The following is a 16,063-nucleotide window of genomic DNA, read 5'->3' on the forward strand; positions in this document are numbered from 1 at the left end:
AGGCAAGACTCTGCCAGATTCGGAGATAATTAATTCAACCCATCTCCTCGTCTCCACAGACCCCTGACTCCCGAGGCCAGTCGGGGGAGGGACAGACGTAGAGGGACGACGTGTGTCATGAAGTACGTGCACATACATATGAATAAGTGTGTGCCTGTATGACAAATGTACACACACTCGAAATGCGAGTGTACGGCCCATATGTGTGTATCAGTGTGTGTCTGCATGCGTTGCACACACACCTGTCCAGGAGAGTCAAATTCTCCCCTAATGGCACCACGGGGACCTAAGACATTAGCATATTAAAAGGTGACATTTCACAGTGTGAGTCTTGCAGTGGAGTGCAACGCGATCACTCTGACAGTCTGACAGCCACACAGGCAGGTCTGAGAACAGACACATGATACTGTGCAATGCCACACTATGGGAATATGCAAAAGTGGCTGGGATTCAGAAAACACCTGTCCAAGCACTGTGTGGTTCCACTGTTATGTTTAGTGTACAATTTTATAAAGAGAACTTTTACAATGGACCTCACAAAAAGTGTTGACTAATCGGTCAAGTCTCATAATTTATTATCGATGCAAAATAAATCGACACATAGGCTTTGATATATTATTATCTCCAATCAATATACACACACACACACACACACACTGTACACACAAGCAGAGAAATGCTGACACTGCAATAATACTGCATGTGAACGGTATATCAACTAGATTTCCAAACGACTGAACAATACCTGTGATTCATTGGGTGACAAACAGCACAAGCACACACACCATTCACAAACAAGCATTGCTCATCATAGCCACACACACTAGATATAAAAAGGAAAGACAGACAAAAAAAAACTATACTACATCAGGTGTGTCCTCAAACGTTGTATCGACTTATTGATCAGTGTAAGTACCTCCACAAATACAAATATGAAAGCACCACTTTAAATATTCTGACAACCAGAGATGTCATCATAAGTGTCTTAAAAATACTGTAAGTCAATAAGTAAAAAAAAAAAACCATAAAGAATGACAAAGCAACTTAAGGACGTTTTGGTCTGTAGTTTTGGTCTTAGCAACATTTTCGACTAAGATGAGGCAGCCGTACAGAACAATGATTTGTAAAACTCAGTTTGAAAAACTGACATGCAGAATTATTGTGAGGATTGATTCAGGTTTTTGGCATCCACTCTCAAAGTCACAAGAAAAGTGTCTCTTTTCAGAGGAACTCCCACCATCCAGACGCACACATGCAACACGCACGCACAAACACACCAGCAGCTGAAAGAACAGTGACAATGGCTGAGTTCAGTAATTGGCTCTGAACTGCTGCTTCAGCAAAAGTCTTGGTCCTGTCGGGAAACCTGTCAGTGTTTGGCATTCTTAAAATCAATATCATCTGCAGGACAGCACCATGTGAAATACCTGGTTGGAGGACATTATCGCGCTACCTTCCTCTCTGCTGTCACATGTTACGTCAACTACTGCTGCTAAAACTAATAATACTCCTTCAGTGCTGAGCCAACTGAAATGACCTGTCTTTCCCTCGTGAAAGCATTAGACTGCATGTGGTGCCAATACGTGAAAGAGAGCAACTTAGGGAGTAAGACAGCGATGAGTGAGGGAAAGTCGGGGAGACACTGACGCAGCAAGAAGCTGATTAATACCGACTGTTTATCAAACAGCAATATTCGAGCACTCAGCACAGAGAGCATTTCATCTGTGTAAGTGTAATGATGCTGCTGAAGAAGTGATACAAAACGAGGGATTTTCCATTTGCAGATAACCTTTACTGTGAGTAAACCCATCCGCAGCCACTCTTCCAGCTCATAAGCAAGCAATTACAGTAGGCGCTCCTCTCTGCGTGTGTCCTGAGAAAGACAATTTTCAGGTTGTAGCATCTTGTTGTCCTCCATCTTGCCGCTCTTTTTGCTTTCTTTACAACAATTCCATCAACTCAAGGGCCAATTTTTGCAGCATGGCAATTTCGCGCGGGCACTGAATAGAGCTGCCCAGCAGGAGCCCGGGGACGTAATAAGAAAAAAAATCCCTACCGTATCGTTCAAAACCGCGCTGTGTGGAAAACAGCAACATTATGAATAGAAGTGTTTCACCAGGACAATTTTGAAGTGCTTCGGAGTGAGGGTAAAGTAATTATAATTTCAGAAAGCTGCGTTATTGTTGTGTTACCCAAAGGTTTCTTGGGGGCTTTGCCTCCTGGCAGGGGAGCTAAACAGCTGACTACTTCAGTTCAGTATTTGAAAAGGATGGAAATCAGCTGCTTCAAAGGACCCAGTGTCACCAACTCAGCCTGTGATTTCACTCTTCATGAGGCTTTTGATATAAGTCACTCATATTTTAACCATTTGCAAGATCAGCCAATGATTTAAATATAGATTCCAAACCCACTCAAGCTGTCCTTGTATTTTTTTTGTACGTGTGCACGCTGATTGTAATTTTAAGTATAAAAGATGTTGATCTTTGAGGGACATTCAGTTACAGTACAACTTTTGTGTTTCTTTTGTCAGCCAAGTCGCTTACTATTAATATTTAGGAGAGAGAGGAATGATCAAACACCCAAAGACTCAAACAGGGACATGTGGTTGTTGAAAACTAGACAAATAATAAATGTTCTCGGCAATAAAGAACAAGGTAAACTCATTAAAACACCCAACTTGTATCATGTTTACATACATGGAAACATTTAAGTAAAAAAATTAATTAATGTACGTCATAAGAGGTTAAACCGTACTACTTCAAACCTTATTTGTTAATCTGAAAGATCTGAAAGCTGTGACCTTACCTTCATTAGTACTGACTCGCTGAGTTTCTCACGGTTGACAATCTTTATGGCGACTTTCTGGCATGTTACACAGTGGATTCCCAGCTTGACCAACCCTGAGAAAACAGACAAGAAACACACATTTTAGTAGGTCAAACACTTGCAGGACTGACAGTAAGACAACGTGTGATCAGATGACACCAAGATAGCAAAGGATGCATCATTAGGCACTGGAGTGAATTTACAGTGCAATGACATTTAATTAAAGTGATGTGTGAAGAAAACAACATGTTTCTTTAGCTTATTACTCTTATACAAACTGATGTCTAACGGCAATTTACATAATGCTGATAATGACTTCTGAAGTGTGGACAGTTCCTTAAAGAAATTGCCCTCTGGGGTTTATTTAAGTCATAAAGGCAGTAAGTAAGTGGGCCATTTGTGTTATTGATTCCTTGTACTAAATTGCTTGGATGCAGTTGTGTCGAGTTAACTCAAACAGACAATAAAAGCTAGTGTTAACACACAAAGGTCAGTCTTTGAATGGGATTCATTATTGGCCACCGCTCCAAAATTACAAGAATGACGCAACGATGCACTAAAAACTGTAGGAGTGTATATCAGTAAGACACTTTTTACACACATTTTAACAATCCGACAAAAAGTGCCCCCTTTGCTTTACAAGACTAACATCAATGCATGAAAATTATTCGTTGGAAGATGATTTTTGACTCAGAAAACTACAGCATTAGATGTGATAGTTTGACACGCAGCGCCAGTCAGCTCTATTGGGATTCACACAGTTCATTTCTGCACTCGCGTTACTGACAAAAACAAAACCCGCAATTTATAAAACCTGTAATTCGCCACAGAACCACAGAAGCAAAACCCTGCTTAAGTGTCCCCAGGTATCCCAAGTTAAACTATCAGCCACAAACACTGTAGAAAACAAGCAGGGATACCCCAATGAGTGTACAGTTACACTGACAAAGTGGTGTGTATTTGATATAGCGGAGCCATGACAACAGCACCAATCCATTTTCTGCCAGGGACCACAGAGCTGCACACACAATCAATTTTTTTTTGCATCAGATAGTTTACTTACAAGCTAAGACAAACACACACCCAAACACAAACAAATAGCGGGTTTCTATTATTGATTTCCCCAATGGCTCCATGGTGCTGCCTGGATTTGGAGACGTTGGAAGATGATTTTTGACTCAGAAAACTACAGCATTTGAGCTCTCCAAGAATTAAAAAAAAATACGGACGTGGGATAATTTGAAGGCTTTGTTATCTTGCCACTCCCGTGCTGGCAGAGATGTAGATGGTGGGATTAAGTTAACAAGTGTAACAACGATGTGCCTAAGACCGAAATGGTTCAGTTACTATAAGAAGCATGTTGCTGCAGAGAAGTAACGTCCCTCATCAAACAGACTTTTAGCTCGCTCTCCCACTGTCTCACACAGTTTGATCTCTATATTAACCAGCAGAAGAGGAGAGTCAATGGACTTGGACAAGTGGGGGAAGATAAGTATGCATAACCAAGTTTTCCTGACACAACAGAAACAACATAGATTCAGGAGGGGAATGAGCAAAGGCAGATAGAATATGAGACAAAGAGACAAAGTAAACAGAAAAGGGAACGTGAAAGATGAAGGGATAAAGTTAAAAAGATTGAGAATCAGGAATAGAAAATTATTCAAATGACAGCCCACAGATAATTAAGCAATAATGGAGAGCATTGAGTGGGCGTGAGGTTCTGGCTTGGGAGATGAGGGGCCGCGGGGGGCGAGAGTGGAGACACATGGAGGAGAGGAGGCATGAGAGAGAGAGAGAATGACGGAGGGCAGACCAAGAGATAAGAAGGAATCAAATTCTAAAAAGAAGAGTATAAAATATGCAGAAAGATTTAGAACAAGGGGATAAAGCAGTTGAGAAGGAAGAGGAACAACAGACAAAGCCATTAGCCCTGTGATGGTAATCATATGTTAATGACTGCTATAGAGAAGCTCATAAGTCATGATAAACACATTAAAGAGAAAATATCTGCCTGCAAACACATGAAAAGTTAACTGGATTATTTGCCTCTCTATCCATCTTGCTACAATGCCTGTGTTGTTGCAAACTGAGGATGCATTAGCAAGGGGAAAATGTGCAGGGGAAGACAGCACATTAGGATTTTACAACCACTTAAAGGATTGGAATGAACTCTCACAAGAAAGTTTAGTACATAATATAAAAGGGACACAAGACATAAGCCTCTTTTATACCACACACATAAAAGCCATGACTTAAAACAACAATAGCACTAATGGAAATGGTAAAAACACGTTTGAAAAACATTAACTTAAAAGCTCAAGTCATAATTTGTAGTCACTGGTGATGAAAGAATAGCAGGCTCCTCCTATTCAGACCCAGCAGCAATGCAGCATTACAAATCTAAATTACAAAAACAGGAGCTTTTTGGATTCGGATCTGTTCATATTATGGGTGTTGCGTACAGTTTGCCAATACATCATTATTTTTACAGTACATTTACAGTATCTTCCTACAAGCATGGCTCAGCCTCGACACCATTAGCGCATTTGAATAATTTCTAAACCACCATCATCACCTGAAAGAAACTAAAAAAATATCCTAATGGATAATACTCAATGATTCCTCCCTGCTAACTACCTCTTGTTACATCCTCTTCCCACAGGAGAAACATGCAGTAAAATAAACAAAACATTCACACAATAATTGTATTACGGCTTGTAATCGTGTATGTTGTAGTATCTAATCCACCTCTGACTCTCCATGACCCATATAATCAACCCTGCCTCCCATTTTCTCTAATGTTCTGTAATGAGGTGATTGCCTGATACTCCCTGTGCCCCTTTCACCTGTCTGTGACTACACACCAGAGGAATCTCTCTCAGCTCTGAGGGAACGTGATGAGCTGAATCTGGAGTGGCAAGGCTTGGGGGGATGGATGTCCAGGAGATGCCCTGGAAGACACAGGGGTTTCGTCTGGATCTGGCTGGGAAGAGCAGGTAGGCTGTCTTTGAACACAGCTTCAAACGTGAGGCTTTGACTGAGAACACAAAGGATCCGAGCCTCGTGGGGGAATATAGAGAAGATTAAGGCTGCAGTTGCCAGTGTCCGTGCATGATTCTGTGTGTGAGCCAATGGATTACATTTCAAATAGAAGTTGCATGAGGATAAAAGATAAAAATAACTTTTTCAAACTAGTGTTTATAGACACGCATGCAAAATGTATTTGGATGGTTTCTTTGTAAGTTTAAAGCTTTTGCATTGCACTGTGTACTAAGTGTTACATGTTTGTAATCTATTAACTGGAGCATGGAAACACTTGCGGCCTGGTATTGTCACATACGGTACGCTTATATACTTTTCATTAACACACATATGGACAAAAGCAGGCAGTGCAGTCGACCTCAGTTTACAACGCCACTGTATCAGCGAGTGCATCGATCTCTCCTCTACTTCCTCCTCCTCCCAGATCAATAGCACCAAAAGCTCTCGCCTTCACAACAATGTCAGAATAATGACACCAGCCTGGGACTTATGGGCCACCATCGACTGACCCGAGGCCTCCATCCCGGCTCTGGACTCTTTACTTTCCATGCCACTCTGTGATTAATGATCTAATGTTGAGGGATCGCTGGAGGAAGACACAGAAGAGAACTTTGGTCCATGGCTCAGTGAACGTCAAGAGCTGAGAAACGTTTGGCTGCCACGTGCTGAAAGCCGCTGTATTGCTTTAAGGCAGGGGTGTCAAACTCAATTTCATCGCAGGCCACATTTGCATAAGGGTTGCACTCAAAGGGCCGGTTGTAACTACGTATATAAATATATAATATATATATAAAATAATGTATTATATTACATTATTGCCTCTGAATTGGATTATTATCGGATAGGATAATAACTTAGTAATTAACTACGTCTGAAAGCAGAATTCCACTGCAAATAATTGCAAGTCCCTTCAGTGTGCATGTCACAAAACGAGATGCATTGTGGGACATGTTGTTTATGGGCAACGTGCTTCTGTAAAGTGGCATGTAACCGTATAATAAACATATTATATTCTATGCAAGTTCTTGCGGGGCCACATAAAATGAAGTCGCAGGCCGGATTTGGCCCCCGGGCCTTGAGTTTGAGACCCCTGCTTTAAGGTAATGGTTTCAATCATTTCCACTGCTGGCTTTGACAAATCAGAGATGAATAGTGACGTTTTTGGATAAAAGCTCAGCTGATTGCGCCCAGAGGCGGCCATTTAGGAGAAACAGGCTGGATAACTGCTGAATAGTCAATGAAAGTAAGTGACGAAAGGAAGAGAGAAGGAAAGAAAAACATGCCGGGAAACCATGACTGTGCGCTAACTCATCACTAATGAAAACAGTTAATTAACAATAATATCTGCACAGAGTTGTAAAAACGTAATCAACTATTTTTTTAGAAAAACATTCTGGCTGTTCCACTCCTGCTCTGCATCATTGAGCCATGTGCCAGCACTGACTTCATAATGAGCTTTTTGCCTCACTTCACTGTTTCTTTATAAGTGATTGTGTTTCATATCACAGCTTAACTTGCTGACATCTGTACTGAAAACATTTCTAATGAATGTCAGGATATATTCACTACAAGCGCTGATGTATTTGAACTTTTTAAATATAGGAACTTCCTGTCAAAGATATATAAGTCATGTTCCTTTGGGCCTTGGGATTTAAAGAATATTTTCAACTTTACACATACAGGAGGCCTATTTTTTGTTTACTTATCGTCATCACTTTATATTATTAGATGTTGTCAATTACATGTGTTATAGCCAAGTTGAAAGACATATCGGAACCCTTTGGGGTAGCAGCAAAGCAGTTTTTCTGAATGAGCTTTAGTAGACTATAAAGTAAGAGCTTTGCGCTTTTTTAAATATTTTGGGAGCTTCGAGGGGCCGAGTTGCTGGCATGTTTATGTTTGCCTTCCTCTGCCTTCCCTTAAAGCTGTTTATCCTTGCAGAGCAGCCAGAAAAACCCTCAGTCCCAGTGTAAGTAAACCTGTCTCCTTCCGTGTTAGTGAAAGACCTTCCCGATCAGAGATGGATTTATCACCTGGCAGTGCTGGGACATCCAGGTAGGAGCAGGAAAGACCCTGATCCTATTTCCCCTTCCATTCATCTGAGACGAATGAGAGCCGGGGAGAGGAACACCCTGCTTGAGCCTAGGCTGTTTATGGTATCCTTCTAAGTTCTAATCACACACACATCTACAGAGCCACACACACGCAAAGTTTTCAGCTTCATCACAGCACTAGCATTCATGCGGTTAAAGATCATTACTGGATAGCTTAGTTTCCATCTGGAAGCGACTACTAAGAGAGGAGAAGGAAGGATGAAAAGAGATGTATCCACTTCCGCACCTCTCTCACTTTTAAACTTGATCTTTCAGAAGCCCTAAGCCAATGCCGGCAGATGGTAGTAGCTTATGCTGGCTTAGCTTCCTCTCCCCGAGGCGCTGGCTCTGAGAAGCTCGTTGCCCTTAGGCACAGATCTGTGAGCTGCTTTCCGCTACTGCTCTCTAAACCTGAATGCTCTACGTGGAGGCTACAGCTCTGCACTGAGATCAGTGTTTGCAAGGAAACACAATGTGTTACTAGAGGCTTATTCCTGCAGCTTCTTCTGGCCATATGGAAAGCCCCTGTAATAGGGCGTGGGAATCCCCGCCACAGGGGCAAAGGGCAGGAGTTGAAGACCTATCATCAACCACCACTGCTCCGTGCACTATCTGCCTTCGTATCTCTCAAGTGAAAAGCACACAGACGGACTTAATAACAGGAATATCTATTAGTCAAAAAGTCAATTATGCTGTCTTTTGTTTTGTTAGCTCTACAAACATTCTCAATGTACTTTCTGTAATAATAAACTGCTATTTAGGATGTGACTAGAATAGAAGACTTTACATTCTTTATTAGAATGTGTACATGCTGTAAGTGACAAACGCAGCTATTACATGAGATTGCCTTTATCTATTAAGAGAAGAGAAATGTAGTGAATCCCTCCTTCAAATGTTGTATATATAGAAGTTATTTTTCTGACTAATCTTTCCTTCTCACCAATCCAGAAAAGAGAGAAAGAGAGGGAATATACCATCAGACAGAGTCACACTGTGCAGGAGGGAGACAGCATGTCAAAGATCAAACAATGCTCACAGTATCAATGAATGCACTCACTCATGCTGTCTGTCTCTCTCACCGCTGGTTCCTCATTCACCAAATTTCTCCATCTCCTCCATTGCTCCACCTCCTCTTTTGCTATTTTTGCATTTCCAGTCAGCCGTGACGTTAGTCTACCCAGCCTCAATCCCTGTGCAACCCTCTAAACCCTACCAGCCAAAGCAACAGCAACAACATCAGTAAGAACACAGGCCCAGACCAACAGAACAGCTTCAAAAGCACGAAGAGCGGTTCAGCCCTGGAGTGCTGGAGCGAGGAGGGAGGCACACGGACGTGTGCATACAGAAAACTGTTTATTTAGTCTGCATGAAATAAGACATCTGCTCAACAGCTCCTTTAGTTAACTCCCTGCACAAAACAGAGATATTTTGGTAAATACAATAATAATGGCACTGACAGAAATGTGGAATTTGTTTTTATCTTTCAAGGGCACCTTTGAGATAATAGTTAGATGACTTCTTGAACATGCAGCTGAAGGGTGATTCACTTCATTAAAACTAATACAGTCGTGTAGTCTCACAATATTTTGGAGTTACTGTTAATTGATGGAGAATACACTCTTTAAATAATATAGATTTAAATCATTAGCAATGGTTCAGATATGATCAATGTTACTCCATCAGAAAGTCTCCATCTGAAAGCCAATTTACTTGATGTGTGACCCGGTGCACAGCTCTGAATATTCGGAGATACAATTACCAGCTTTCAACCTCTGATTTGACTACTCAATTCAAGGCTAAATGTGTCTGGTCACAATTTGCCTTTCATTTACACTGTAGCGTTGATAGTGTTAGATTTGCAGACATCTTATTGTGATAAATCAACCAACACACAATGTATCCACCAAAGCTAAAAGTAAACATCTAAGTATTCTCTACAGCAGCTAGCATTCCCTCCCCGAGTTTGTTTGTATAAACTGTATTACGGTGTGAATGTTTGTTTTTGGCTGTTTGGGTTATAAGTGGAGGGGGCACATTGGTGTGGGAGCGCAAATTCCATGTACACGACTCCATTTACATAATATAGCCCAAACAAATACAAACAGAATGAAATGCTGTGTTAGGCAATGAAGTTCTGGGTGGCTTCAAGGCAGTTAATCTATTTTATACATTCAGAAACAAGTGCAAGCACGATTTAGAGAATTGCCAAAAGGCAGTAACTACTGAAAGATCCACTTAGTTATCTAACAAGCTCTCTGATTGGCGGATCGTATACGACTCCCACCCTCTTGCAGCATCAGCCTCATCATCAGCATGTAAATATATGTACGAATGAGTCCTCAGAAGCTCATCACCTGCACGGTGGAAGATGCAAGCTTCATACACTCTTATTTTAGCCAGAAAGACAAACAAGTCTCATTGCCAGAGGGAACTAATGCGTGATTGCACAGCGCAAAATAGCTCAGGAAGTTGAGGCTGTCATATGTTTGACTGTGCAAAAAGTTCCTGGATGTTGTTGCTGACTTGCTGGAAAAAATATGGCACATATACCAATATTATCATGTTTGCCAGAGGTCCACACTCAAGACAAAATCTCAGATTCTGCAGGTTTTGTAGATTAAACATGCAAATAACAGAAAAGTCAGGGGAAGAGAGTTCACCTTTTGCGAGGAGGCAGTCTCCCCCATTAAGTTGATCAGACTCAGTGGTTTCTCCTTTCTTCTGAATCTTACTGCAGAGATGTCATTGCAGATTCAAAAAATACCACTCTGAATTCTGGCCTGATGGGACTGGAGTTTAGGTCAAAGAGCTGAGTGAGAGTGACAATGTCAGAGGAATGTTCTGCACTAATCCCAAACGGGAACATCAGAGCAAACATGAATGAAACCAACGTCAGAGGAATAAGAGAGGGATGAGATGGAGGAAACAAATAAAGAAAAAGAAAATTGCGACAATGAGGCCATTGACCGGGATATGGAGAAACACTGATAAGGATAGATGAATAGAGTGAAGCTGGGAGAGATATAGTCAAAACACAGAGAGAAAGTAGGGCCTAGGTGGGCGGGGCAGGGAGACTCAGATCTATTTTGAATGCCTCTGACTGGGGATCAGCAAAAGGAATGTATAATTAAAGCCTCATGAATAATGCAAGCCGGATTCTTTTAATTAGCCACACCAGGCCCGATGCAGCAACCACAGCAGACGGAACACACACACACACACACACACACACACACACACACACACACACACACACACACACACACACACACACACACACACACACACACACACACAGTATATACACACACACACATACAAGATAAGTTGTCAACACAAGATCATGTTGCCGGTGCGCATGTGTGTCACTTCAAACATATGTGTGTGCATGCTAAACATGCACTCACACACTCCTCCAGGGAGACAGGAGTCAAATAAAAAGGCGACATGATGAGCAAAGGATTGGTGCCTTGGTGATGACTCTCTGATAGGCTTCACAGTGAGAGAAGCCCCGAGACACCACTCAAAGAGCGGCACACTGTCTGCCTGTCATGTGTTAGATAACCCCCAATATAAAAGTATGAATTATTAAACATCTGACTGGATAATATTACAAAACCTTGCTGCAGCCATTGAAAGAAACACTGGCAGTGGCAGCGCAGTCTTTCTCTGATTTTAACACACATATTCAACAAGAACCAGCATGAAAAATCAAGACATGTCTGGCACACAAACCATGTTGAGACTCCAATTGTGTGGGCGAGAAAAAATAAATCTAAGAAGCAATTAATCAAACCTTTTTCATCTATAATTCAGCTTGCGTTATTTCATTAATTAACAGTGTTTGGGTTGTCTCTGCAACATTTTCATTATCAAACATGGGTGAAGCCGGAACAGACTTCAGGGCGATGAGTTCTCATCAATGTGGCCTGATAAGATTGAAATGGATGGTCAAAGCTCAACCAGGAAAAACTCAACTTTACTCTGTCCGCACATCAAGAGAAGGCAGGAAGCTGAATCCAAGTTGGAGCGACACATCAAGAGGCCGGCAGGATGTTATTTGGTTGTTATCTGGCAACTAGATTTCTCCCATCTTCAGAGCATTCATTTGTAAGCTAATTTGTGCCTGGCAAAGGCAGGCTTGAGTACGGGAGAGGATATTGGATGTAATTCGATGTCTCACTCCATCTTCGTTTGTTGATTTGAGTTTAATTGGCAATGAGGGTGCTGCGTGCCGCTTTGGGGCAGGCAGGGGAGATGACGGCTTGAGCACGAGTTTAACATGGATGGCAAGAAGCACCCACTCAGAGGTACAGACTTCAGATCACACGGCTGAAACAAACACAAATTTACAAAAATGGATGAACTGAAGTATCCTTCTTTTATTTTCTTGCTTATGAAAGACTTTAAAATATACTACTTTTTGACATCCAGCCCATGAGTTAAAAGGGGAATAACAGCAGGAAGATTGTCCGAGGTCAGCACAAACCCCACCATTAACTCCAATATGGACAAGGTTGTTCCTTTATACCACTGGTGTTTGGATCCAAGACAGAACTATCTATAGGGGGAGATTTTGTGTGTGTTAGAGGTAGGGGGCCGCCTCCTGGTGTGTGACATTGATGCACACGCACACTTTTACAGATCAAAAGTCAACAGGTGTTTGAGTGTTTTTTTCTTTCCTGGCTTGTTTCCGTCCTTCCTGTGTCTTTGTAACACCTTTATTCTCTACTAGCGAAGAACAACCGCTGTGCAGGAGAAGGTCAAATCATCAAATCTTCCCAATTAGTGTATGACCTCATCAGAAACATCTCAATGCCCAGAAACAGCAAAGACAAGACATCTACAGCATGTAAGATCTTCACCACTACTATCTTCATAACAAATCCAAGCAACTTCAGAAAGTATTGCGTACAGAAGGAAGCTTCTGTCTACATTTTGACTGTAATTCTAGATCTTGGTGAAAAAAACTGTCACTGACATGGTTCAAGTTGTTAGATTTATTCAGTAATCTTTTGAATTTTCTATGAGCACAATTGAAAAACTCCAATGAAAGCACTTACAAATTGTACATTTTTCCGAGGATGAGAATGCTTCGGAACTTGGCCAGCAGATGAATAGAAGTAAGAAGATTTAGGCACAAAATAAGCTTTATACACATTGAAATACATTATTATTTACCCTTTTTCACAGACACCACCATTTTGAGTGCTGAAATGAGTGGACATGAATCATTCGACTTGGAATGCATTCCTGTTTTCTCTATTCTTACATCTATGCATAATCCGTGTCACACATTCTGCAGAGCACGACAACACCTAGTCATAAAGACTCATTTGCACATCATCTTAAAAAAGGGAAATGACCGTTTGTTTTGCTCTGAGACGTTTTCTTTCAAATTGCTCTTTTAAATGCATGTCCACTGTTGCTTCTCCCAGTTAGATATGTATTAAATAAGAACCTCCATCTGAAGCTACATAATGTCTCCACTAGCAAATATTGCTAGTTCATAGCATGACAATTTATCGGGCCATGGGTCATCCCAGGGGGTGGGGATGTGGATGGAGGCGGAGAAAGGCTGTGGTGTTGCAGGGAGGAGAATATGCAGAGCTGAGGGAGGTGTCATGGCGGGAGGTTGGGTTGGTAATTACCCAGCAGCCATTGGTGGAGCTGTTGACATCTCTCTTGAGGAGTGGGATAATTTGAGCGAGTCTTCTGGCTAAATCAATGCGTCAGCTGCAGCTAGCTCATTACCCAAGCCACCGCTGCATCTCAATGAGGCAACATGGGAATTTCTATTAGCCACAAGAAGCTAGATCTCTCTCCGTCTTTATCTCTTTCTTCCTTTTTCCCCCCGGTAGCTTGAGTCCCTCTATCATTTTCATTTCGTCCCCTATTCCCTCTCCTCAGTCAATCAGTCACCGTTCCTTCCCACTCAGTCTCTCCTTGTTTTTTTCTGTTGACTGATACGTCGCTCTCTTTTTTTCTGCAACCCACCATCCCCATTTCTCCTGAGGAACACATGGAGGGATGACTCTGCTGTTGCATCATGTGTTCCCACCATAACAACAGCGGTTTGTGTGTGTGTGCGCCAGTCTGTAAGGGAGAGTTTGTGAGAAAATATCCAATTTGAAAACACAAGTACAAAAAGAGAACGTGTAAAAGAGTGTGTGTGTGTGTGTGTGTGTGTGTGTGTGTGTGTGTGTGTGTGTGTGTGTGTGTGTGTGTGTGTGTGTGTGTGTCTGCGTGTGTGAGAGAGTGTGTGTATGTGTGTGTGTGTGTGTGTGTGTGTGTGTGTGTGTGTGTGTGTGTGTGTGTGTGTGTGTGTGTTAGGGTGGTCCTTAGTGCCATGTACATTTTCAAAATTCATTTATTCTAAGCTCCAACCACCGGAATTTGTTATGATAGTCAAGAAAACTCTACTGGTGAATTGTATTCAAATTCCAACAACATTTACCCCTCCATCATCAACCTTGAAGTTTAGCCTCACGTAGGGTGGTCCTTAAAATTGAAAGTCGGAAAGTCTAAGCTCCAACCCCCAAAATTCATTCGAAGAGGGAGGGGTAAATGTTGTCAGATCGAGGAAGAAATTCAACAGGAAAGTTTTCTTGACTAATAGAATGAATTCTGGGGGTTGGAGCTTTCAATTTTAAGGACCACCCTAATGTGTATGTTTACGTTGTGTTCACTGCACATGTGTGTTCCAGTGAGTAACATCCCACTTCTGAATGGAATTGAAAGCGGTTCTGGAGAAAAGCCAATGCCCAGATTGCCTGCTTTATCGGCTCACGTCACAGGGCTTGGCCCATTGCCGTGTACAAAATGTGAAGATACACACAAACCGCAGACACACAGAGAAGTAAAGTAGACAAATCATACCAAGGGCACTTCACCAAAAGTCAATTTCTTTTTACAGAACAAAGAATGACACGAGAGAGCAATGTCTTACAAAGAACAGGGAAAACTCTGACCGAATGGTAAAAAGCTAATGAAAAAAAAGCGGGAAGAGGAAATCAGGCCTGAGAAGTATGTTGACCAAAGAAAGAACAGCGAAATGTAATGGAAGAGTAAATTGAAAAGGCACACAAAGAAGAGAAAAAGAGAAGTCACAGGGCCACGTCTATGTATTCCACCACCAGAAACTAAGAAAGTACAGATATCTGCTCAACAGTAATTGAGTTCCTCTGATGTCAGCCTGTCAGCACATACTGTACTGGACTGCATATAGAAGCCATGAGCCGCTGAGAGTACATACAGTAAAGAAGTAGGACTAGGAGCCCCGTGTCATCCTTCAGCTTCTCACCAGAACTACACATTGTAAAAAAAAAAGAAAACTAACATTACAATATATTTTTGGCAATATTGCAAATGAAAAACGACATGAATGTTTACAAGATATCAACAAGTAACCAAGTTTACTGTCTACATCCACCTTTCTGTAGCCAAAATATTGAGATATTGAGTTGACGTTGGATTTCAAATCTGTCAATAATAAAAATATGCTTTTGAAATGTTCTTTATGCAATTTCCATGTCTTTGTTAATTGATAGAATAAAACTATTAATCCCTTGAGTAGACATTTATTTCCTTCACTGAATCTTTTCAACAAATATTAATTAGCAAAAGGAAGTTATACTCTGAAAACTGATCAATTGTAATTTCCAAAGAAAGATGCAAAACAAAAGCTGATTTCAGTTAACATTTCAGGATATTTAGCTTTCTCTGTTATAATAGAATATGTAAGAGCCATTTAGGTAAATTATTTTATGGTAATGAATTATGGTTTGGTTAGCCAATTGAATATTATTTTTAATTTAACTTAAATGAGCTGAATAACTATGAATTATTATTGTACTGTTTTTGTAATGTTTTATCTTGCTTATGGACAGCTCTAGTTTTATGTTTTGTTATTATTTATAGAAAGCAGATTGTAGTGGCGTGCTCGGGTATAAATGACGCTGCCAGCATGACACAGCAGGAAGTCTAGAGAGGAAGTTGGAAAAAGTTTCTGACCGCACACACCCGTACGACTGGGATTTGTTTGTTTATATGTTTAAACACCTTGCAAAGGTTGCACGTCGGCATTGGGCCGCCAGATGATC

At 41.2% G+C, this 16,063-nt stretch overlaps 1 protein-coding gene across 1 annotated transcript in view; it reads right to left on the reverse strand.

The window, feature by feature from the left end:
- Positions 1–6,417, reverse strand: part of LOC104967980 (serine/threonine-protein kinase BRSK2-like) — an 80,698-nt gene extending 74,281 nt beyond the window's left edge. The window contains exons 1-3 of the mRNA XM_010797520.1: positions 6,378–6,417; positions 5,648–5,863; positions 2,806–2,900 (exon numbers count right to left, since the gene is read on the reverse strand). Coding sequence (XP_010795822.1) covers positions 2,806–2,900; positions 5,648–5,863; positions 6,378–6,417 — 351 coding nt within the window. The remainder of the gene's footprint in view (positions 1–2,805; positions 2,901–5,647; positions 5,864–6,377) is intronic.
- Between the last annotated feature and the right edge of the window lie 9,646 nt (positions 6,418–16,063).

The sequence above is a fragment of the Notothenia coriiceps genome, unplaced genomic scaffold (genome assembly GCF_000735185.1).
Source record: "Notothenia coriiceps isolate Sejong01 unplaced genomic scaffold, NC01 NC01_scaffold00038086, whole genome shotgun sequence".
Taxonomy (NCBI): domain Eukaryota; kingdom Metazoa; phylum Chordata; class Actinopteri; order Perciformes; family Nototheniidae; genus Notothenia; species Notothenia coriiceps.